This window comes from Oncorhynchus keta, chromosome 29 (assembly GCF_023373465.1).
Source record: "Oncorhynchus keta strain PuntledgeMale-10-30-2019 chromosome 29, Oket_V2, whole genome shotgun sequence".
Lineage (NCBI taxonomy): Eukaryota > Metazoa > Chordata > Actinopteri > Salmoniformes > Salmonidae > Oncorhynchus > Oncorhynchus keta.
The window spans coordinates 43530300-43555517 of record NC_068449.1 but is presented as its reverse complement, the minus strand read 5'-3'; the positions used below and the strand labels follow the sequence as shown (position 1 = coordinate 43555517).

At 44.5% G+C, this 25218-nt stretch overlaps 1 protein-coding gene across 2 annotated transcripts; it reads right to left on the bottom strand.

Moving 5' to 3' along the window:
* Nucleotides 1-735: 735 nt before the first annotated feature.
* LOC118362928 (LON peptidase N-terminal domain and RING finger protein 1-like) lies at nucleotides 736-25106 on the bottom strand. Of its 2 annotated transcripts, none has more exons than XM_035743661.2 (11): nucleotides 24328-25106; nucleotides 17468-17583; nucleotides 13674-13796; nucleotides 10318-10533; nucleotides 9784-10012; nucleotides 8989-9206; nucleotides 8686-8807; nucleotides 8188-8346; nucleotides 5556-5718; nucleotides 4900-5052; nucleotides 736-2781 (listed from the first exon to the last, which is right to left on the bottom strand). In XM_035743661.2, the coding sequence occupies exons 1-11, from the start codon at nucleotides 24968-24970 to the stop codon at nucleotides 2623-2625; spliced, it is 2301 nt and encodes a 766-aa protein (XP_035599554.1). In that variant the 5' UTR covers nucleotides 24971-25106; the 3' UTR covers nucleotides 736-2622. The 2 variants fall into 2 exon arrangements, with proteins under 2 accessions (XP_035599554.1, XP_035599555.1); XM_035743662.2 differs by having other exon boundaries at nucleotides 9784-10009.
* Between the last annotated feature and the right edge of the window lie 112 nt (nucleotides 25107-25218).

Below are 25218 nucleotides of genomic sequence, written 5' to 3'. Positions count from 1 at the left end.
ACTAAAATGCCCCCCCCCCCTCCCGTGGACAGAATGGAACTGACATTGTCATTATTACCGCACCGTGACTTCTAATGGCATCCAATGCATGTTAATGAGGGCAGATGTAACATGGGGCTTGTGTCTAATGTTGTCCCCTGCAATATCCAGAGCCCCCTGGTTCTAATCAACGTATCTGGTCCTGTGTCTGTCTCGGTCTCCCCCTGCAGAGTTTGTGATGATGCTGTCGTCGCGGTAGCAAGCCTCACCCGCCGAGCAAACAAACCGGCAAGACACACTGGATGAGGTCTGGATCACCGGACAAGGGGCATCATTCTTGTGTCAATGTCCTGTAGCGTTGTGCATGATTTTGCATATTCATCAGAATGTTTTTTGCGGTGTATAGACTAAGATATCAATTCAGGTCAAAATGTTGCCTTTATTATTTTTAGTTTTATTTTTTACAATAAAACTGATTTAAGCAATGCAGCAGAGGACGAAGGGGAAGGGTGAGTTATGAAACATGACTACTGTTACATCGCTCTTGCATAGCAGTGGTGAGTCTATGTCGCCACCTTGTGGAAACATTCGAAACGACCGATTGACCAGATTGTACTGAATGTACCAATCATTTCCAGATGACGTAACACCCAATGCATAATAACACTGGCATCGGATGGTTACATTGACAAATGGGTTACATTCACGGGTTACATTTAGTCCATATGTTAACATAATACCACTTGAGGCTTCAAGTTGAAAAAAACAAGTTAATTTATTGTTGAAAATTGATAACTTAAAACATTCGAGAAAGAAAGAAAAAACATGATCTGTCCAAAAACAAAATGATTTAAAACAAAACAAAGCCGCGACTTGACATACATTATACACACCGTGAACGATTCGGGCCATGAGGCGGCAGAAGAAAAGACAAATAATTAATACAAATATCATAATTACTAGTACGGCAAAAGGAATGCTAACCAAGGCGTCACACTGTGCCATTCAAAGCAAAATGCTAAAAATGGTATAAGGCAAAAATTTGTCTGCGAAATTCGACCATAGATATATTCACCTATATTAGTCCTTTTTCCCGAAAAAAGGCAGGCGACTGCTTTTTACTTGACAACAGGGTGACCTTTAACCCTTGCAGTGCGGAACACAGAAAATTGTATAGTGTTGTTTCTTTCTCCTTTTTACTGCGTCAAAATATTGCAGGTTCCCCTTTTGTGATTTTGTACATACAAACATACTGTCAAAATATATATTTAAATATCTGTCCTTAAAAATTACTTCATTACTTCTTAAACAGGAAGTTGGAACTTTTGAGAGAGACAGGAAATACAACACTCGAGTCACATGGATGACTTTGAGGTTTCTCAAGAATCGATAACTCGGAATGGGAAACATCCCTAACGCAAAATCAAAGACTAAGCTGTCGGGATTCAAGAGGTTCCGTTATCCACTGAGAAACGACAACAAAACCACAGAGTAACGTATTATTGGAAGTCTTGATTTTTTGGGGAGTTATGCCTCGTTTTCAGCGAATAAAAAAAAACAGTTAAGAGAACAGAGGTTGGGAGCGTTGCGAGACCACAGTCCCACATCTGTAGCTATACTACAGACCGGACAAAATGGCTGCCAAAAGGGTTTTCTTTCTGAAGTCTTGGAAGAAAACAAAACATGGATGAAAAAGTACAAACTTGGAGACATTAGTAATAAAAAAGGGGGAAGCTCTCTTTTTCACCAGGGTCCACTGCTGCTCGGTGGCAGCGGTGAAGGAAGATGTGCATTTAGTAGACAGTGAAGTGACAGAGGGCCTTACTGCTCAGAAGAGTAAGATTCACACTTTTTTGTTTTTGGAAGGCTGCACCATCCCACTGGTTGGGCTTTGTAGTACACAAGCAATTCTAGTAACCCCCTCCCTCCATTTGTTACCACCAACCTTCTACAATTCATCCACCCAACCCCCTCTCTCTGTCTGACTCAATTTCAGCATTTGGGATTTGCACAGAAGCACGGCCCACCCATAGAAACAAACACACACACATACACACTCCCTTCTACCATCAACAGTGGCCGAATCGAGACAGCGAGGCTGCATGGGTAGTCTTGAGCAGACAAGACAATGGAGACATCTCTTCACCAATCTCTCTCTCCCTTTCTTTCTCTCTCTGGTAACCAAGCTGACAGTAGCAGGTGTTGAAGGTGGCTGGTGCCACTGTTGAGTATAGACAGAAAGGACTTTTTTTTTGTTTTCACCAACATCTCACAGACAGACAGACAGAGACAGCGAGAGAGAGGAGGACCAGTTCTTAGAATTTGGCCGATCACCTCAGCAGTCTGTGGCTTCTCTTCGATGTAGCTAGCTGGTGTGTGGTAGTTGTGGTGCTGCTAAAGCTAACTGCTTATGTGACTGGGATCTTGCTGGTGTCTCAGAAGTGCTGTGTGATTCTGCCTTCTCAGGGAGAAGTCTCATTGACGTCTCATGGATGCCTTGTGGCAGACGCCGCCTCAGCAGTACTGAAGAGCGAATTCCGATGCATGGAGACCTAGGATTCGGTTGTTTGATCTGATATGGAGGTACATGGTGTCGGAACCAGGATGTCCGAAGTAGTTGTGGTCGGGTGGAGCTCTACTCTTCTACTCGTTGGGGATGCTCTGCAGGTAGGAGAGGATGTGCTGGATCTTGACCAGGCGTTCGCGCAGCGTGGTCATGGAAAGCACCGACAGCTGGTAGCGAGGGTCGATGGGCAGCACGGCCAGCAGCCACCAGCAGCAAGCCGGACCGTTGGGAGTCGCCTGGAGGAGAGGAGGAAAGGATATCACTGACCAGAAACATGATATCACTCACCTAAAACAATGGGTTGACAATGGACAGAAAATGGCTTGTTGGCTATTGTTTAGTTTTTTGCTGGGCCACAGAAGAATTCAAAAAGGCTTTAAGGGGTCACAGTGCAAAAAAAAAAGGCACAGTGATTGGATAGGATTAAACAGTATCATCTTGACTTCACCTTGCCATTTGAAAGACTAGGTGGAATAATTGCCATATTGGATACACCTATTCAGTCATTTCAGATCTGTAAAGGAACTTGAGAGTAGAGGCTAGCGAGTCAGCCGGAGTTCAGTACATGCCTCACGTCAGACAGGTATGATGGAGACGCTTCAGATCTACAAGAGTCGTAACTCATTCAGAGAGTCGGCATCTTAAATGACTTGTTCTATAATTGAGCCAAGTATCTCAGATAAATGACTGACGTGGTGAATTGGCTTGCATCCAAAGCAGCCTCAACCTAATCTGCCACTTATAGGGATGTTGCTGTGTCAGAGTTACATGTTGTTTATAATAAACTGGGTGGTTCGAGCCCTTAATGCTGATTGTCTGAAAGCTGTGGTATATTAGACCATATACCACGGGTATGACAAAACATGTATTTTTAGGAACACACACGCACGCACGCACACACAAACACAAGCAGCGGAAATGTCATCTAATCTTGACTATGGCTCATCCCCGGACACTCATCATTAATCCTAGTATCTCCATGCAAAAGTATTCATCCCCCTTGGCATTTTTTCCCATTTTGTTCCAATACAACCTGTAATTTAAGTGAAAAGAATTACTTGTTTTAAAAAAAAACGTACAAAAATGAAAAGTGGTGCGTGCATATGTATTCACCCCCTTTGCTCTGAAGCCGCTAAAAAAGATCCTCTGCAACCAATTACCTTCAGAAGTCACATAATTAGTTAAATAAAGTCTAAGTGTCACATGATCTGTCACATGCTCTAAGTATATATACACCTGTTCTGAAAAGCCCCAGAGTCTACAACACCACTAAGCACGCGGCACCATGAAGACCAAGGAGCTCTCCAAACAGGTCAGGGACAAAGTTGTGGAGAAGTACAGGTCAGGGTTCGGTTATAAAAAATATCTGAAACTTTGAACATCCCACGGAGCACAATTAAATCTATTATTTAAAAATGGAAAGAATATGGCACCACAACAAACCTGCTAAGAGAGAGCCGCCCACCAGAACTCACGGACCAGGCAAGGAGGGCATTAATCAGAGAGGCAACAAAGAGACCAAAGATAAACCTGAAAGAGCTGCAAAGCTCCACAGCGGAGATTTTAGTATCTGTCCATAGGACCACTTTAAGCCGTACACTCCACAGAGCTGGGCTTTACGGAAGAGTGGCCAGAAAAAAGCCATTGCTTAAAGAACAAAATTACAATGGCCCTAAGCATACTGCTAAAGCAACACTCGAGTGGTTTAAGGGGAAACATTTAAATTTCTTGGAATGGCCTCGTCAAAGCCCAGACCTCAATCCAATTGAGAATCTGTGATACGACTTAAAGATTGTTGTACACCAGCGGAACTCATCCAACTTGAAGGAGCTGGAGAGGTTTTGCCTTGAAGAACAGGCATCTTCAAAGTGGTAGGCAAAAAACCAACATTTTAATTCCAGGTCGGTAAGGCAACAAAATAGGACAAATGCCAAGGGGGGTGAATACTTTCGCAAGCCACTGGAACATTCCAAATTTTCCATGAAAAATGCTATGTCTCCATTGGATATTGCGCATCCAGTGTGTGTGTGTGTGTGTGTGTGTGTGTGTGGTATAGAGGGTGAGTGGATGTTGTAAGGACACTCTGGAGGATAGTGACATAACACCTTCCTCCATAGGATGAGTTAAGAATTACCCACAATGATCTCGTCTAGAGCAGTGGAGCAACCATAGAAATAGATTATATTGCCAAGGGAGTGACACTGGAGGAATATATGCCGGGGGAAGACTATATGCCGGGGGAAGACTATATGCCGGGGGAAGACTATATGCCGGGGGAAGACTATATGCCGGGGGAAGACTATATGCCGGGGGAAGACTATATGCTGGGGGAAGAGATCTGGGTCTCAGCTCACCTGGATGTCGGGCTCTCTCTCGGGCATGGCGCCGAAGTGCTGAAGGATCTGGTGGCTGAAGCGGTTGTTGAGGTTCTGGAACCAGGTGTGCGCTTGTTCGTAAACGGCGTCGTGCAGCTGCTGCAGCTGTGTCAACTCCTCGCTGTCGCTCACCTGTCAATCAATCAATCAATGTATCTTAACCATACACGAGGGACATTAGGTTTGAAAGCAGGGTTGTCACGTGAAAATGAAAACTATATAGATCACAGTGTAGCATTCGCCAGAACACCACACTACCATAATCCATTAACAGATGGCCTCTGATAAACTAAAATACAAGTTTGTTTTTACATGAGACCTTTTAAATCAAAGGGTGAACTAAAAAGTAGATTATTCAAATTAAAATATTTGGCTAATTCAAGCTGTGCTAAAGTTGTGAGTGGGAGTTATTAGAGGTATTCACACCAATGGAAAATGGATTCAAATGTAATTTTCTCTATGCTTTTGTGTTTTTTATTGTATAATTGAGTATTATTTTGTCATCCTTTCTTTACAAATAAAAATCTAACCAAATATATATATATATATATCCAAAAAATACAAAGAACAGAAACTCTCCATGAAATAAAAACACCCCAAACAGTATTTTGGTGTCAGAGAACATGGGTTCTTACCCTGGTATCCTCCAGGTACTTGATGTCGGCGATGCAGTACCCGTCCATCATCCCGCGGGTCAGCACCCGGAACCTCTTCCCTCCGACGGTGTCCACCACGGAACGCCCGTCTGGGAGGAAGTGGACACTCCGGATGATCAGCATACAGCCGTAGTCCACAAAACTGAAACGGGAACATTCTGAATCTTTGTTTGTTGTAATCATATAGTCATTTGAAGGTGATTTTGCAAATGGTCTTTATTTCTAAATGTGTATTTATTATGGATCCACATTAACTGCTGCCAAGGCAGCGGCTACCCTTCCTGGGGTCTGGCAAAATTAAGGAAGTTCTACAATTTTTTAAAGATTACAATACATTCATTACTGAATTCACAACACACTAAGTGCGTGCCTTCAGGCCCATACTCCACTACCACATATCTACAATGCAAAATCCATGTGTGTGTATAGTACGTATGTTATCATGTGTGTGTATAGTGCATATGTTATGTGTGTGTATAGTACGTATGTTATCATGTGTATGTATAGTACGTATGTTATCATGTGTGTGTTTAGTGTGTATGTTATCATGTGTGTGTATAGTGTGTATGTTATCATGTGTGTGTATAGTGCAGATGTTATCATGTGTGTGTATAGTACGTATGTTATCATGTGTGTGTATAGTGCATATGTTATCATGTGTGTGTATAGTGTGTATGTTATCATGTGTGTGTATAGTGTGTATGTTATCATGTGTGTGTATAGTGCGTATGTTATCATGTGTGTGTATAGTGCGTATGTTATCATGTGTGTGTATAGTGCGTATGTTATCATGTGTGTGTATAGTGTGTATGTTATCATGTGTGTGTGCCTTATGTTTGTGTCTCTTCACAGTCCCCGATGTTCCATAAGGTGTATTTTTACCTGCTTTTTAAATCTGATTCTACTGCTTGCATCAGTTACCTGATGTGGATTAGAGTTCCATGTAGACATGGCTCTATGTAGTACTGTGCGCCGCCCATAGTCTGTTCTGGGACTTGGGGATTGTGAAGAGACCTCTGGTGGCATGTCTTGTGGGGTATGCATGGGTGTCTGAGCTGTGTGCTCGTATTTTAAAAACAGACAGCTCGGTAGCTTCAGCTTGTCAACACCTCTTACAAAAACAAGTAATGAGGAAGTCAATCTCTCTTCCACTTTGAGCCAGGAGAGATTGACATGCATGTCATTAACGTTAGCTCTCCGTGTACTTTTAAGGACCGGCCCGTGTTGCCCTGTTCTGAGCCAACTGCAATTTTTTCCCAAGTCCCTCTTTGTAGTTCAGGTGCGACAAAACCAGGGCCTGTAGGACCTGCCTATTTGATAGTGTTGTTAAGGCAGAGCAGCGCTTTAATTATTATTATTATTAAAGTTGCATATATACATTTAGCAGGCGCTTTCATGAAAAGCGACTTAATCATGCCTGCATACATTTTACGTATGAGTGGTCCCAGGAATCAAACCAAATATCCTGGCGTTGCAAGCCCCATGCTCTACTAACTGAGCTAAAGAACACCACAAATATATTGCATATGGTCGTTGCAGAGTCAAATCAGACAGCCATTCAAAGCATTGTGAAAAGTTACCGGCTCATTGTGAGCAGTCAATTACAGTGATTGGTCAATGGCCTATTTTGTTTAACCTCTACAGGATCAGTGCCCCCCTCTAAGGTTGAGCTAATGTGTGCTAATGTGATTAGCATGATGTTGTAAGTAACAAGAACATTTCCCAGGAAATAGACATATCTGATACAGGCAGAAAGTTTAAATACATGTTAATCTAACTGCACTGTCCAATTTACATGAGCTATTACAGTGAAATAATACCATGCTATTCTTTGAGCTAAAGAGTGCACAGTTATGTACTTGGAAATGTATCAATAAACCAATTAGGCATATTTGGGCAGACTTGATACAACATTTTGAACAGTAATGCAATGGATCATTAGATCAGTCTAAAACTTTGCACATACACTACTGCCGTCTAGTGGCCAAAATCTAAATTGCGCCTAGAATCCTAAATCATATAATTAACTTTCTCTTGCATTTCAAAGATGATGGAACAACTTTTTGGGGGATGGAAAATGCATGTTTTTTTCTTTGTATTATCATTTACCAGATCTAATGTGTTATATTCCCCTACATTCATTTCACATTTCAACAAAGTGTTTCCTTTCAAACGGTATCAAGAATATGCATATCCTTGCTTTAGGTCCTGAGCTGCAGGCAGTTAGATTTGGTTATGTCATTTTAGGCGGGGGGAAAAAGTGAACTTTCACAGGGCCATTGCATAGTCAAGTCAAACGTCAGCATTCAACTCATTTGTGAGAAGGTATAGTAGCCTAAGGCATCTTGAAAAATGTAAATATTAGCATATATATGCTTAGAATCGTTTTATTTCCCCATCAGGAGGATGCTTCAAAGTTGGATTTGATATTCAGTCAAAATCCTATTAGATAGTATTTTCATAATTCCTCTGTCTGTCTCTCTCGGGTGAGGTGACAGAAGGTGACGCATTAGTGCACAGCAGAATGGTGCGTGTGCATTTGAGTGAGTGTTTTATGTGCAAATGTGTGCGTGCTGGCCTAGGTGCTTGTATCGGGTGCCACTGTGCCTACCCTTTCTGAGCGTCGTTGATGCACATCCCAAACTGGCGCGTGCCGGCCTCCATGCAGCGGCGGATCATGAGACGGTAGCGCGGTTCGAAGACGTGCAGGGGACACGGCACGGTCGGGTAGGCCATGGTGCACACAAAGATGGGCACCTTCTTCATCAGGCTGCGGAGAAAGAGAGAGAGTTAAGAATGATGCTAAGACACTCGAGCATCTCTCACAAGTGAAGTGATTCAAACGTGACATATGCATTCCAAAGATGATGTAGAAATAGATCAACAGAATTCATTCGAACAGTCAGTGCTTAACATTAGGTGAACCTGTCTGCTGTGTGTTTTTTGCATGTTTTCCGTTTTCATGTTTAAAAAAATTAAAAGTAGGACAACCAGGGAGAAAGAAAGACAAGGGTTCAGAGAGAGGGCAGAAGCCATAGCAGTACAACTACCAGAATGGACATTCTAGGTTCATTTTATGACAGAATGATATGTCGGGAGGACAACTCACTCTGCAAGCTCTTGGGTCTCCTCCAGGTGAGTCTTCTGCCGTTCCGACTGCTCCTTAGACAGGTACTGCTTTATCACTCGGTCCAGCACACTGGTGACTGTGTACTTCCTGGCTGCCAGATACTGGGGGGGGGGATTATGGTTTTCTTTTTGAGGACATGTCATTTAAGAAGAGGTCTTCCCCAAGTTAATTGTCTTAGGCCTTGTCCCAAATGGCACCATTGGCCCTGGTCAAAAATAGTGTACTATATAGGGAATAGGATGCCATTTGAGTTGGTGGTGGTTGGTGGTAGTGTCCTCTTACCTCTTTGAGACTCTCCTTGCAGAGAGGACACTGTGGAGTGTGGTCCAGACAGCGCTCCAGACAGTTTTTACAGAAGGTGTGACCGCACGGCGCGGTCACTGGCTCGTAGAACAATCTAAAGCAGAGGGAACACTCCAAGTCGTTGGGGTCCAGTAGGTCTCTGGGTACGACTCTGTGAGCTCGGGCTGAGGCTCCCTGGCTCGACGCACCACAGGCAACTACAGAGGAAGCGACAGGAGAATGTCAAGCACTTCACACGCACACAAGTACGCAGACAGACGCATACAAACACAGACACAGCAAAGGTACCTGGCAATGGCTAATGGGACCGTTGCTAATCGGTACTGTGGCGGTTGTGGCTCTGCCACTGATATAGAGGGAATGCATATTTTAGCTGCTTTCACCCAGGAATAATCCCATTTAAAACAATATAAAGAGCCAGCACTCCAGCTAAACCAGGGGTTCCACAACTGGCGGCTGAATTTGGCCCGCGGGTGGTTTTATTTGGCCCGCGGGTGGGTGTATATGGTCCTCAAAGTTTTCACCCCCCACAAAAAAAAAAAAAAAAAAACATGATCATATACATATATAAGCAAGGTTTGAAATAGTCAGCTTTAGTCAGACACTATATCCATTTGGGCTCCTTGCGGTCAATTTGCCGTCTACAATTTGGGGCCCCCCCCGACCATCCGCTCAAGAAAAGAAAACGTTCCACGGCTGAATCCAGTTGACGATCCCTGAGCTAAACTACTCCCTTTCTAATTACGACATACTAGCAGCAGTCTTGATTCCTACCTCCTTGTTTCTTTTGCTTGCTCCCGTGGCTGTAGACGACGTGGGGTCCACCCTCGGAGAACGTCAGCTTCCGCTTCAGCAGCACGCCTTTCTCCTGGTCCCCCAGCTGGGGTGCGGAGCAGACGCGTTTAAGACCCTCATCCACGCCGCCCGGCCCCGGGCCGTGGGCTCGCATCGAGTGAGCGCGGCCGAGGCCCGAACGCTCCAGGCTCCCTGAGCGACCCGGCTTCTGGTACGGAAAGAGAGGAGGGGGAGGAAGAGCGAGAGAGAGAGAGAGAGAGTGAGAGAGAGAGAATTAGAACGTTAAAAGGAGTGTTAGACATTATTGATGCATTTTAACTGAACAAACACCTAAAAAATATCAAAACATATTGACTTTGGAAACTTTGAAGGCACCCTAGTGGTTCAGGACTTTTTATTTATTTATTTTAAAATTTCCCCCTTTATTTAACTAGGCAAGTCAGTTAAGAACAAATTCTTATTTACAACTACTGCCTACAGGGCTGTATCAAGCACACTGTCCAGTTAGCGTACCTCGTGCTGTGAGTCGTTGCTAGGGTGTGCCGAGGAGGTGCGAGCCTGGACTTGGTGCAGGGCAGAGTGTTTGGCTTCGGCCTGATGCTGTTGGGCTCTGGCCTCGGCATCCGCTACCGAAATCTTACTACGCAGGCGAGGAGATGTGCTCTGCGCCGTCTCCCTCAGACCCACCTTCACGTTCTCGCCGGCCGGAGACAGCAGGTTGCACAGTATCTGTGGTACACATTGCGTTAGCCATAAGAGCAGTCAACTGGATATTTTTTTATTTTAAAATTTAAAATCAGACAAAAATGGCAGAACAGGAGCAAAGTTCACTTAAATGCAGAAAAGTGGCTGGCCAAAACTGGGAGTGACCACTGGCCAAGTCTGCCTTCCTGGCAACAATGTGGATTTAGATCTAGAAAAATGTACTTGTCTAGAAAAATGTACTTGTGGAAATATGCCTTTGGCTTCACAATAACATGATTGACGTTAAATCTGCAGTAAAGTTCACTTGTCGGAAAGAAACACGTGTTTGTTGTTGCACCAGCTCGGTCACTCTCCTTCCACCCAATCCCTCTCCTCCTATATATATCAACGTTTCATTTCCTGCTCTCGGCCCTGTATCTTCTCCCTTTTATCTTCTGTGTTTTCACCTTCTTTCGCTCTCTCAGAGTCCATTTACGTGTTTTTAGACGCTGACTAACAACCCGGGCCCCCCGGGTGTTATTAGACGCTGACTAACAACCCGGGCCACCCGGGTGTTATTAGACAGCTGACGAACAACCCGGGCCACCCGGGTGTTATTAGACGCTGACGAACAACCAGGGCCCTCCGGGTGTTAGACGCTGACGAACAACCCGGGCCACCCGGGTGTTATTAGACAGCTGACGAACAACCCGGGCCCCCCGGGTGTTATTAGACGCTGACGAACAACCCGGGCCCCCCGGGTGTTATTAGACGCTGACGAACAACCCGGGCCACCCGGGTGTTATTAGACGCTGACGAACAACCCGGGCCCCCCGGGTGTTATTAGACGCTGGCGAACAACCCGGGCCACCCGGGTGTTATTAGACGCTGACGAACAACCCGGGCCACCCGGGTGTTATTAGACGCTGACGAACAACCAGGGCCCTCCGGGTGTTATTAGACGCTGACGAACAACCCGGGCCACCCGGGTGTTATTAGACAGCTGACGAACAACCCGGGCCCCCCGGGTGTTATTAGACGCTGACGAACAACCCGGGCCCCCCGGGTGTTATTAGACGCTGACGAACAACCTGGGCCCTCCGGGTGTTATTAGACGCTGGCGAACAACCCGGGCCCCCCGGGTGTTATTAGACGCTGACGAACAACCAGGGCCCCCCGGGTGTTATTAGACGCTGGCGAACAACCCGGGCCCCCCGGGTGTTATTAGACGCTGGTGAACAACCCGGGCCCCCCGGGTGTTATTAGACGCTGACGAACAACCCGGGCCCCCCGGGTGTTATTAGACGCTGACGAACAACCTGGGCCCTCCGGGTGTTATTAGACGCTGGCGAACAACCCGGGCCCCCCGGGTGTTATTAGACGCTGACGAACAACCTGGGCCCCCCGGGTGTTATTAGACGCTGACGAACAACCCGGGCCCCCCGGGTGTTATTAGACGCTGACGAACAACCCGGGCCCCCGGGTGTTATTAGACGCTGACGAACAACCCGGGCCCCCGGGTGTTATTAGACGCTGACGAACAACCCGGGCCCCCCGGGTGTTATTAGACGCTGACGAACAACCTGGGCCCTCCGGGTGTTATTAGACGCTGGCGAACAACCCGGGCCCCCCGGGTGTTATTACACGCTGACGAACAACCTGGGCCCTCCGGGTGTTATTAGACGCTGGCGAACAACCCGGGCCCCCCGGGTGTTATTAGACGCTGACGAACAACCCGGGCCCTCCGGGTGTTATTAGACGCTGGCGAACAACCCGGGCCCCGCTCCAATCCATATAAATCTATCTAATCCACATCCATTCCGCTGTACTCCCAGACACACAACATGTCCACCTTTGTATCTGCTAACCTGGTGCCCATCCAGGATCACAAGACGGAGAATGTATGTTTACATCAGCATTTAAAAGGGAGATGTTTTAAGCCCCAAACATTTTTTAGGACCTTGTGATGTAGGCTACTCACTGTATTATACGAGTTAAAGAAAACAGAAACACACTTTTGCTGAGGCAGCCAGACACAAACATCACACACAGACAAATCCCATATAGCTCTTTCCCATCAAACCTCGAGAGCAGGTTTCAGACAACACCCTTCTTGAGCAGAAACAGAAGCCATTTGCATCCAACGATACTCAAACCAATCAAAGTTCCTCTTACAGAGTGAAAACAACAACAATGCAAATCCACACATCAACGACGCGATCAAAGAAACACGGGCCTACTTTCTCACAAAGTCCCCGTAGGTCTCTGATTTTGAACACTTTATTTTAACTGAGACACTATAGTAATTAGTGACTACAGCATAAATAACCGCTTCCCCAAGACTTACTTCTTCGTCGTGTCATTCAATTGTAATGAATACCATAAAGCCCCAACATACCGAACAGATACAGAGGTATTAAACAAATGTCAGAACTACGCCCATTCCAACTCTTATTCAGCAGGGTGTACAACGACAAATAAATATGCTCACTGCGCTCTGAACCTCAACTCCGTCTGACAGGTGATTCATCGCGGAAGCATAGCTCGCGGCGAATCGTCGTCACCACGTTTTCCGTCACCCGCAAAAAAACAGCTGCTTTTCTCGACAAAGGAATGTGATTTAGTCCCTAATTTAAGGCCGCTGTCAGCCCAATATGTTCCATCGCTCACGCAAGCGCCTTACGACTTAATTCCATTAGGCCAATGCCGAGGGTAATAACCTAGCTAGCCGACGCTAGGCTATCAGCGAAGGAATGCACATGTGTTCCTTTTCATGGATGGTAGGCAAATCAGTGCCGGGAAACGCTTGGCTTTAAGTAAGACAAAGATGGGAGAACTCAGAGAGCGCCTGGCTCCTTATGAAACGGACTATGGCACCAAGGGGGTCTAGACTTCAAACATTCCTGGAGAGAGAGAAAAAAAATGTATACAAGTATAAACTTAAGACACTGCAATTAGTGATAGGCCTAGAGATTGTAAGGGTTGCATGTTCATGTTCCCAGGACGGGGGGGTTCGGTCTATCACTGATACACACAGAGGAGGTTTGGCTCAAGGAAAGGCATTGAGAAGATGCAATATCTCCTTGCTTTCCTGCACTCAAGTCAAGTCCCAAAGTGTCCAGGAAGACCAAAGCAAATTACTTCAACAACACCACCACCACTCTCCCTCCAACTCCTTCTCTCACATTTTCCACCTCTCGTTTGGCCAGGGTGAAGTCCTCGTCCAGGGCCAGACAGTGGAGGAAAACCTGCAACGAGTCGTCAACCTGGCCCATGTCCTGGAGCACCTTGGCCTTCCAGTAGAAACCCTGGGGGAGAGAGAGAGTGTGACAGGGGAGACGAGGAGGTTATAAAGAGCACAAGACTTCCAGTGGAGAGAGGGCGAGATAGGTTACGTCGCTGCATTTCAACTGGACAATACTGTAGAGAACGGTAGAGAGATGAGAGAGAGAGAGTGACGAGAGAGAGAGAGAAGGGACCCTAGTTAGAACACAATGCAGGTAGCCTGACAACATGAGTCAACATTGACCTGAATCACTCATCATCAATTCAGTTTTTTTCAGGCTTCCCTGGATAGGATTAACATACATTGCAAAAATTCCTAACCCCTTTTGGTCCTGAACCTGTTTGTCTTCTCTCTAGGAGAGGCATGACTCTTCCTCTAGCCTAGTTTGCTAAATTACACATTACCAACAAAATCAGCAGTTATGGGAAATAAAAAAAAATGAAATAAAAGGTGTACCCTGTGTGGCTACTAGCTTGAGCCTTTATGTTTATCCCCAACTATATATTTCCACCTCTTCAACTAACCTCTCACCATTAAGAATAACAGGGGAGGTTGAGCATGCCTTGCGGGTGTGATCTTTGACCCTCTGTAACTTTCACACTCGTCATTATTCACAATTCATTCAGGGTTATCTGTAATCATGGCAGCATCCACGTTAATGTCAAAGTGACACAATACACTATTTACCATTCGTTTCTACTGGGTACAAAATCATCTCAAAAACAACCAAAACTAACTGCAAATGCATCCAACAAGTTCGTCGAGTCACAAGCTTGGCGTAATCTTTGCGCGCGAGAAATATGGGACCAAATACTGAACTTTGACTACTTTTTTTATAAGGTTATTTCGGGGTCTCAATAATTGTGACCGTTACCTTTTTTGAGAAATATGCTCATTCCGTGCACCAACTCGGGAGGTCTACGTCACCGGCCTTCTAGGCGTCACCGAACTGTTGTTTTATCCCCAGACTGGCCATTGTATACATGTCCCTTCTGTTCACCGTTGTCTTGTCGGTTATTTTTTTCCCCCATGTCCGTTGGTCTTGTGAGTACCTGTGCGTTGTGGTTTCGGCTTTCGTACTGCGTGTATTGTGTACTCATTATTATTGTATTGTTATTACGGGTCTCGTATTGTTATTACGGGTCTCGTGCTGTTATTACGGGTCTCGTGTTGTTATTACGGGTCTCGTCCCGTGTGTTGTTATTACGGGTCTCGTATTGTTATTACGGGTCTCGTGTTGTTATTACGGGTCTCGTCCCGTGTGTTGTTATTACGGGTCTCGTATTGTTATTACGGGTCTCATTGTTATTACGGGTCTCGTCCCGTGTGTTGTTATTACGGGTCTCGTCCCGTGTGTTGTTATTACGGGTCTCGTCCCGTGTGTTGTTATTACGGGTCTCGTCCCGTGTGTTGTTATTACGGGTCTCGTCCCGTGTGTTGTTATTACGGGTCTCGTCCCGTGTGTTGTTATTACGGGTCTCGTCCCGTGTGTTGTTATTACGGGTCTCGTCCCGTGTGTTGTTATTACGGGTCTCGTCCCGTGTGTTGTTATTACGGGTCTCGTATTGTTATTACGGGTCTCGTCCCGTGTGTGTTATTACGGGTCTCGTCCCGTGTGTTGTTATTACGGGTCTCGTCCCGTGTGTTGTTATTACGGGTCTCGTGTATTGTTATTACGGGTCTCGTCCCGTGTGTTGTTATTACGGGTCTCGTCCCGTGTGTTGTTATTACGGGTCTCGTCCCGTGTGTTGTTATTACGGGTCTCGTCCCGTGTGTTGTTATTACGGGTCTCGTCCCGTGTGTTGTTATTACGGGTCTCGTCCCGTGTGTTGTTATTACGGGTCTCGTCCCGTGTGTTGTTATTACGGGTCTCGTCCCGTGTGTTGTTATTACGGGTCTCGTATTGTTATTACGGGTCTCGTATTGTTATTACGGGTCTCGTCCCGTGTGTTGTTATTACGGGTCTCGTCCCGTGTGTTGTTATTACGGGTCTCGTCCCGTGTGTTGTTATTACGGGTCTCGTCCCGTGTGTTGTTATTACGGGTCTCGTCCCGTGTGTTGTTATTACGGGTCTCGTCCCGTGTGTTGTTATTACGGGTCTCGTCCCGTGTGTTGTTATTACGGGTCTCGTCCCGTGTGTTGTTATTACGGGTCTCGTCCCGTGTGTTGTTATTACGGGTCTCGTCCCGTGTGTTGTTATTACGTGTCTCGTATTGTTATTACGGGTCTCGTATTGTTATTACGGGTCTCGTCCCGTGTGTTGTTATTACGGGTCTCGTATTGTTATTACGGGTCTCGTCCCGTGTGTTGTTATTACAGGTCTCGTCCCGTGTGTTGTTATTACGTGTCTCGTATTGTTATTACGGGTCTCGTATTGTTATTACGGGTCTCGTCCCGTGTATTTATTAGAGGTTTAACCTGGCTCTTTTGTTTACATCCCTGTGTTTTTGTACACGTGTTTGTTTTGGGCTTCGTCCCTTTTCATGGCATGTTGTGTTTTTGGGTGGAGTATTAAAACCCACTTTTACGTACTCCTGCGCCTGTCTCCAATCATTTAAACAACGTGACAATTAGTATAAAATATTATAATTTCCCAATTTTTTGGCGCATACAATATAGCTAAGTATTTTCATTATTTTATACAGTCATTATTGCTCATCTTTATCAAGGGTATCAATCATTTCAGACCCCACTGTATATTTCCACACTGAGTTTGGAATAATACTGTGACATTATGACAATTGTGATACACTATAAGGGCAATAAGAGCTGTTTGAAAAGAACGCCTGAAATTTCAGCCTTGGTGAGATGGAGTTTTGGCCTGCCTGGTGACATCACTAGGCAGTAAATGGGTTAATAGACCAATAACAAAGCAAGTTTCAAACCTCTCTACCAATAACAGCTAGTTTTTCCCCTCCCCACTCAGACCACTCCCAGATAGTCTCGGCAAAATTCTTGCTAAGAATGTATTTTTTAAATTATTTTGGACCATTTTAAATTGAAAACAATCACAGTAACGTTCTTAATTGTTACCCAGAAATTATTTGATATGAAGATAAAAACATCTGGCATTGGACCATTTAAAACAGCTCAAGGTACAGTAAACATGAAGTGTGACCAAATGTGTAACAAACAAATGCACATCTCCCAAATGAGAGGCTCTGAACGCTCAATCAAAAAGGTTATGTAAAAGGGAAAAAAACAAATCAACCTTTGATACAGACAAAATGTCTAAAGGTATAGAAGGTTATACAGTAATATTCTATTAGAATTGATCAAGACCGAAAAATAGAATTAGAGGACATGGTGAACAATGCTGTTAATAGCGCTAAGACATCCTGGAATATATCCTACCGGTTCATATTCAAGATGGCCTGTTAACCCATTTAGACGTACTAACACCTGGCTGAGCCTCTAATCAGCCTCCACTTTCCCTCCATGACGCCTCACACGGTGTAGTAAAGCGTGGCGGATATAACCGGAGCTGTAGACTTGAACTGTTTCAAAGTGCCCCAGGGTGCCTGGTAAGGACTAAGGATAATTATAGCGCTGGGGGAGCTGACAAGTGAATGAAGTAGGCCTCAGCAAACTTAACTTCCAATAACATTTGTTTTAATTTACAACATTTTTTTTTTCTTTTTTTCCCCCACTTGTGTCCTACTGAACTCAACACACAGTTTCCCGCATTAGTACCTCTGCAGAGTGGGTGGAGCTAAGACAGAGTTCAGCGTCCTCCAGGGCCAATCGGTACTGCAGGAGCCCGGTGTAGGCCTTGACCCGTGACCACCGCACCGCCTCATCCCCAGGATCTGGAATAAAGGATGGAAGAATAAATGAGGAGAGACAGATTATTTGATTTTCAAAAAACAGACCATTTCAGACAAAGACCATTTTATTATAATAATATAATAATAATAATAATAATATATGCCATTTAGCAGACGCTTTTATCCAAAGCGACTTACAGTCATGTGTGCATACATTCTACGTATGGGTGGTCCCGGGGATCGAACCCACTACCCTGGCGTTACAAGCGCCATGCTCTACCAACTGAGCTACAGGACCACCTACATAATATATTTTGATCTGTCACCAAAGATGACCATAACTCCAGGGCGAAATATCAGTGTAATGAGAATTGCATACATTCAACATAATAGCAAATTATGACGGAATGAAAGTTTAGGCTGCATCCATAAACTGGTTCATGTCAAACACATGACATGAAGACCTATATACATTAAAACCAGGAGATAGTGAAGGCACTTACAATGCATTCGGAAAGTATTCAGACCCCTTCACTTTTTCCACATTTTATTAAGTTACAGCCTTATTCTAAAATGTATTAAATAATCCCCCCCCCCCTCCCTCATCAATCTACACACCCATAATGACAAAACAAAATCAGGTTTAGACATTTTTGCAAATGTACATAAGTATTCAGACCCTTTACACAGTACTTTGTTGAAGTAACTTTGGCAGCGATTACAGCCTCGAAACCATTATTGTCTGCAGATCCTCTCAGGCTCTGTCAGGTTAAGATGCAGTACGTCGCTGCACAGCTATTTTCAGGTCTCTCCAGAGATGTTTGATCGGGTTCAAATCCGGGCTCTGGTTGAGCCACTCCAAGGACATTGAGACTTATCCCGTAGCCACTCGTTGTCTTGGCTGTGTGCTTAGGGTCATTATCCTGTTGGAAGGTGAACCTTTACCCCATTCTGAGGTCCTGAGCACTCTGGAGCATCAAGAATCTATCTGTACTATGCTCTGTTCATCTTTCCCTCAATCCTGACTAGTCTCCCAGTCCCTGCCGCTGAAAAACATTCCCACAGCATGATGCTGCCACCACCATGCTTCACCGTAAGGGATGGTATTGGCCAGGTATACAGTGCCCGTCCCTGGTTTCCTCCAGACGTGACTATTGGCATTCAGGTCAAAGAGTTCCATCTTGGTTTCATCAGACCAGGGAGTTCTGGGAGTCCTTCAGGTGCCTTTTGGCAAATTCCAGGCGGACTATCATGTGCCTTTTTCTGGGGAGTGGCTTCCGTCTCGCCACTCAACCATAAAGGCCTGATTGGTGGAGTGCTGCAGAGATGGTTGTCCTTCTGAAAGGTTCTCCCATCTCCACAGAGGAACTCTGGAGCTCTGTCAGGTTGACCATCGGGTTCTTGGTCACCTCCCCGACCAAGAAAAAGTGAAAGGGTCTGAAAACTTTCTGAATGAACTGTACCTCATTCACATATTCGTACGGAAAACTCCTGATGGCGCAAGAAGCCGGAAATATTTGAATTTGAAGCGTGCCATATTGCTGAATGGGGCTGAATGACACCAAAAAATGTCTAAGGATCCTGGTCAAAGTGGCCATAACTAGCAAAGGATGATGGTCGAAGTAGTCGTTTTCATCCTGCCTGAGAGAGTCAACCCAACGCTGCCAGATGACGTCGGCGTCCACACCGGCTACCACGTGACGACCACGTGCAATGAGCGTGCATGAGGGTGCGAGCCACCTCGTAGCCTGCCAGCCCTTGATTGGTCTGTGTCAGCACGTGACAAATGTAGGTGTCAGAATGGAACACTATTGAATGAAATATCTTGATTGGTAGGAAACTTTTAAAGAATTTACCACGGGGATCGAACTTGATCATAATAAAACACATTTTAGAGACAAAAAAAATGGCCATTAAAAAAAATCTGGTCTGTTCTCGCAATCTTAATTTACATTCTAGGGCAGACCAGGGCTTTTTGCTACGCAGTAGCCGACCAGCAGAGCTCGTGACTTCACGCTCCAGACCGCACACTGGGGGTCTGTGAAGACTGACAATCCTGTCAAGGAGTAGACCTAACCTATTTAAATGAATGATCCAAGGCATGACATTGGTCCGGACGGTGTTTTAAATCAGTCCAGAATTGGCGGCAGAGAGAAGCATCCTGCATTCTATAAATGTTACCATGAAGCTGAAAAAAAACGTTTGCAGTGTGAAGCTAATTTCCTGCGATTCTATGCATTTTTCAATGGCTATTTCTGTGTTCTTATGCTCAAACACTGTAACAAAATCAACAAGGACCCCAATCGGGAACCCTGGGCATATACCCTGCGTAGCATGTCAGTAATCCAGCCATTGGGGCAGCAGCGTAGCCTAGTGGTTCGAGTGTTGGACTAGTAACCGAAAGGTTGCAAGATTGAATCCCCGAGCTGACAAGGTACAAATCTGTCGTTCTTCCCCTGAACAAGGCAGTTAACCCACTGTTCCTAGGCCATCATTGAAAATAAGAATTTGTTCTTCACTGACTTGCCTAGTTAAATCAAATAAAAATACTGGCAGCTAAATGAACACAGGGAATTCACTGTAGACCAGGCTGCCCAGCTTTCAGCGGAGGTCATATACTAGGCCTATCTGGTCTTCTATGATAAATGTTCAAAATCATGTGCGTTGCTGGCAAGACAAGAGACACTATGGCATCTTGTTTGCGGTCTTTTGGTGCAAGACGGGCCTCTGTGATTCTGAGCCTGCGGCTAGAGGTGACATGTCTCCAAAACACACTAGGGTTGCATCTCCATAGTTCCTCTCCCAGTCTCCTTTCCTTCACCCACACCGTCTCCTGGCCAGCATGACCCCTGGACAGGAGACGCTGTCTGCTTTTATTTAACCTATCATGTCTTTGTCGACCAGTACAGAGGAAGGACAGGGTCTAGAAAACTAAGACCCTTTAGACTATTGACATGCACCCCGGTGGGTTTTCCGTTGTGTGGGGGAAAAGACAGATTTCAATAATGACTGTGTGACTCACTTCACGACAAGCAGGATTACTCCATATTAGCTTATGTGCTTCAGGCTTGGCTAGCTCAGCAAGCCTCAGACAGAGACAGTGATGTCATAGCGGTGGCACCTCTAGTCTGGTTCTTGGCGCTCTGCGGCAGTGACTGACTGTGCCATAAGCGTGTGGGCCCCAAAACCAAAGTCACCTAGGCAAAGTCCTTAGCTGACCCAAAGTGCCACACTGGCTATGGGCTCTTACACTTGCTACAGTGTTCCACAGTTGCCAACATTTCCACCTTAAACAATGTTGAAAGATACTGGCATAACATTCCACCTCCAGACCTAACCATGTTCTTTGCGCTCAATTAGACGCAAATCAAAGAAAGTAGGTTTAGGCTACACTTATAAGTGCTCATATATTTGTCATTGGCCAATGTATAATTTGTAAATCCTTTATTAACAAGTGAGATGGGTTTAATGTCAAGAGAGAGGGGAGCCTGTGCAGCTTGATGAGTTATCTTCAGTGACAGAGGGACAAGGGTCTTGGAGGTGACATAACATGGCTGAGGCTACGAATACAAATAGCCAGCAGTCTGTTTCCTGTTTAGCAAATGTTTGCAATGATTGCCTGTGTGTCTTGCTTGTTTGATATGCTGTGCAGGCTATAGCTTCTGTTGTGCTTATGTTTACAATAGCATACCATGTATATTACAATAGTATATATTACAATAGTATATATTACAATAGTATATATTACAATAGTATATATATATATATATATATATATACACACACACACACACACACACACACATACATACACAGTGGGGCAAAAAAGTATTTAGTCAGCCACCAATTGTGCAAGTTCTCCCACTTAAAAAGATGAGAGAGGCCTGTAATTTTCATCATAGGTACACTTCAACTATGACAGACAAAATGAGAGAAAGAATTCCAGGAAATCACATTGTAGGATTTTTAATGAATTTATTGGCAAATTATGGTGGAAAATAAGTATTTGGTCACCTACAAGCAAGCAAGATTTCTGGCTCTCACAGACCTGTAACTTCTTCTTTAAGAGGCTCATCTGTCCTCCACTCATTACCTGTATTAATGGCACCTGTTTGAACTTGTTATCAGTATAAAATACACCTGTCCACAACCTCAAACAGTCACACTCCAAACTCCACTATGGCCAAGAACAAAGATCTGTCAAAGGACACCAGAAACAAAATTGTAGACCTGCAGCAGGCTGGGAAGACTGAATCTGCAATAGGTAAGCAGCTTGGTTTGAAGAAATCAACTGTGGGAGCAATTATTAGGAAATGGAAGACATACAAGACCACTGATAGTCTCCCTCCATCTGGGGCTCCACGCAAGATCTTACCCCGTGGGGTCAAAAGGATCACAAGAACGGTGAGCAAAAATCCCAGAACCACACCTAGTGAATGACCTGCAGAGAGCTGGGACCAAAGTAACAAAGCCTACCATCAGTAACACACTACGCCACCAGGGACTCAAATCCTGCAGTGCCAGACGTGTCCCCCTGCTTAAGCCAGTACATGTCCAGGCCCGTCTGAAGTTTGCTAGAGAGCATTTGGATGATCCAGAAGAAGATTGGGAGAATGTCATATGGTCAGATGAAACCAAAATATAACTTTTTGGTAAAAACTCAACTCGTCGTGTTTGGAGGACAAAGAATGCTGAGTTGCATCCAAAGAACACCATACCTACTGTGAAGCATGGGGGTGGAAACATCATGCATTGGGGCTGTTTTTCTGCAAAGGGACCAGGACGACTGATCCGTGTAAAGGAAAGAATGAATGGGGCCATGTATCGTGAGATTTTGAGTTTAGACCTCCTTCCATCAGCAAGGGCATTGAAGATGAAACGTGGCTGGGTCTTTCAGCATGACAATGATCCCAAACACACCGCCCGGGCAACGAAGGAGTGGCTTCGTAAGAAGCATTTCAAGGTCCTGGAGTGGCCTAGCCAGTCTCCAGATCTCAACCCCATAGAAAATCTTTGGAGGGAGTTGAAAGTCTGTGTTGCCCAGCAACAGCCCCAAAACATCACTGCTCTAGAGGAGATCTGCATGGAGGAATGGGCCAAAATACCAGCAACAGTGTGTGAAAACCTTGTGAAGACTTACAGAAAATGTTTGACCTCTGTCATTGCCAACAAAGGGTATATAACAAAGTATTGAGATAAACTTTTGTTATTGACCAAATACTCATTTTCCACCATCATTTGCAAATAAATTCATTAAAAATCCTACAAATGTGATTTTCTGGATTTTTTTCTTTCTCATTTTGTCTGTCATAGTTGAAGTGTGCATATGATGAAAATTACAGGCCTCTCATCTTTTTAAGTGGGAGAACTTGCACAATTGGTGGCTGACTAAATACTTTTTTGCCCCACTGTATATATATATATATATATATATAAAAATCATCTTCTAAAGAAACAACCTCTGCATACTTTGGTCTAATTGTGAGGTCAACATTACAAGAGATTGTTTGCCAAATTCTTTCACCATGTAGCATGTTATTGTGCAAAGCATACTGCTCGTATAGGTGCCATTCGAATTCCGGAGAAGGCCTTCACATTATGGAGAGCATTGTCTTGGTTAGTATCTGTAACTGTTGATCTGATCGATTTTAGAATTATTTTCCAATAATAAATTACTTTCCGAGAAGCTGAACCATCAAACAAGGCCTATGGCTGTCAAGGAGATTTTGAGGCAGGTTCGGTTTCAATTAGATTGTTACAAAATAATCACGTTTTTTTTTTTTTTAACTATCATTGTTAACATTAAATGCACTGTGGGTTGAATGCTGTAACAACACATAATAAAACAATTAATATCAAGTCCCAAGATGTTAGTGACTGCCCATTACTTATTAACCATAAATTATTCACATTACTTTAATAAAATATTTAGGAGACTGAATGACAACTTTCAGGAAACTCTTAGGTATTTATGTTTTAAGTATTACTAATTGTATGTTTGGTGTCATTAAAACCTCAAGTAATCTATTAATTGAAGGTATCTAGACATAGCCTACAGCAATGACTATAGACTTCCGTGCTGTCACTTTGTATTGCATTGACACACTCTGCACTTTTACTTTTCAGTGTCTTATGTACCAGTAGAGACTTGGCAACATACAGGTATAAACACGTTTGTTTCGTGGAAATGCAATCACGTGTACTGCATCGTCATGCCTTGATTGGGCAGCACATTTAGCCTTTTTTAGTATATTTTTCGGACTTGGAGAAATATTTGAGAGGGGACCAAACATTATAAAATGATTGTTTGGCAAACCCAGCACGATCTCACAACCTGCCTTATGAAACTCGCTGCTTGTGCGCATGCCCAACGTACGACATTTCGTAACAGGGTGGCACAAGGGTAACGTCAGTGGCAAAGGCTGCGTTCTCGCAGGTTACCCAATTCTGACGTTTTTTTTCACTAATTGGACCACATCAGATATTTTTCTGATTTGATTGGTAAAAAGATCAATTAGTGAAAAAAAAGGGATGAGAATTGGGCTGCCTGTAAACGTAGCCAAAGGACCTACAGTCAAACACATGACAAGCGGGTACCCTTAATTTTGGTCAGTGGAACTCCCCTTCCCTACTCTTCGATAATAAAGACCACAAATAGTAATAGGGAATGACTAAAATAACACTTTGTTTTCATGCTTTAACAGGTATCCCAAACGTCTCATAGCATATAAAACAAGGATGCGAAGTGATTGGTGGTCTCCACAAGCCTTTCCTCCCCCCACTCACCAGATTCAATCACATCTGTTGCTAGTGATACGGCCTCCTCGAAATGTTTCCTTCTAGACAAGTCTTCAATTTCACTAATAGCTCGAGACCTTTTCAGCTCCTCGGGAAACCACTTTTCCAACAGTCCGAATAGAATCACATTCGTTTTAAGCTCCGTCGGCCTGCCTCCTACCTCGCTACACAGCTTGCATTTGGAGAGTAGCTGGTGTTGTAAACATCTTTTACAGTACGAATGTCCACAGCCGATAGTCACGGGCTCGCCTAGAAATCTATGACATTTCGGGCAGTCAAAAACGTCCTCCTCCCCGGCGTTATCAATAATATGTGGCGTTCGTTCCGAAGGCGCCTCATCAATTTCCAGCTTTCTCTTAAAGTTGCGCAGAATACAATCCACTAAAGTGCTCATCTGCTCCGGCCCTACAGAACCATCTCTCAAGGCCATCGAGTAAACATAGATGGCTTCTTTGAGACGGTTTTCTGATGCCAGTGCATCGGCTTTTTGTAAAATAAGTATGTGGTTGTCGACATTGTCCTGCTCCTCGTCCCAGTCGTATTCTGGCTCAATGAAGAATCTTTTTCTTTCTTCGACAGCGTCCTTTCCTTCGGGGTGTTGGACCGACATTGTAGGATAGATGATCGGCATACAATGTGTTCCGGTTATTATAAATATATTTTTAAAATGTGTTTAGCCATTGCTATAACCTACAACGTGTCTAGCTTATGTGCCAGCAGAGACTTGGCAACATACAGGTCTACTACACCCGTTTGTTACGTAAAAATGCGATCACGTGAACGGTATCTCAGTGCCTTGATTGGCCAGCGCGTCTCGATTACAAAACCTGAGTTTAGAAGTTTCATAACTACGAAAAGGGTCTGACGAAATGTGCGCAG

Excerpts from the sequence above, each read along its gene's own strand:
- LOC118362928 (XM_035743661.2), bottom strand. The coding sequence starts at position 24,970 with ATGCCGATCATCTATCCTACAATGTCGGTCCAACACCCCGAAGGAAAG. Across the intron at positions 13,797-17,467 it reads GCTCCACCCACTCTGCAGAG|GGTTTCTACTGGAAGGCCAA; the intron begins GTACTAATGCGG and ends TCTCTCCCCCAG. Across the intron at positions 10,013-10,317 it reads GCAACGACTCACAGCACGAG|AAGCCGGGTCGCTCAGGGAG; the intron begins GTACGCTAACTG and ends TTTCCGTACCAG.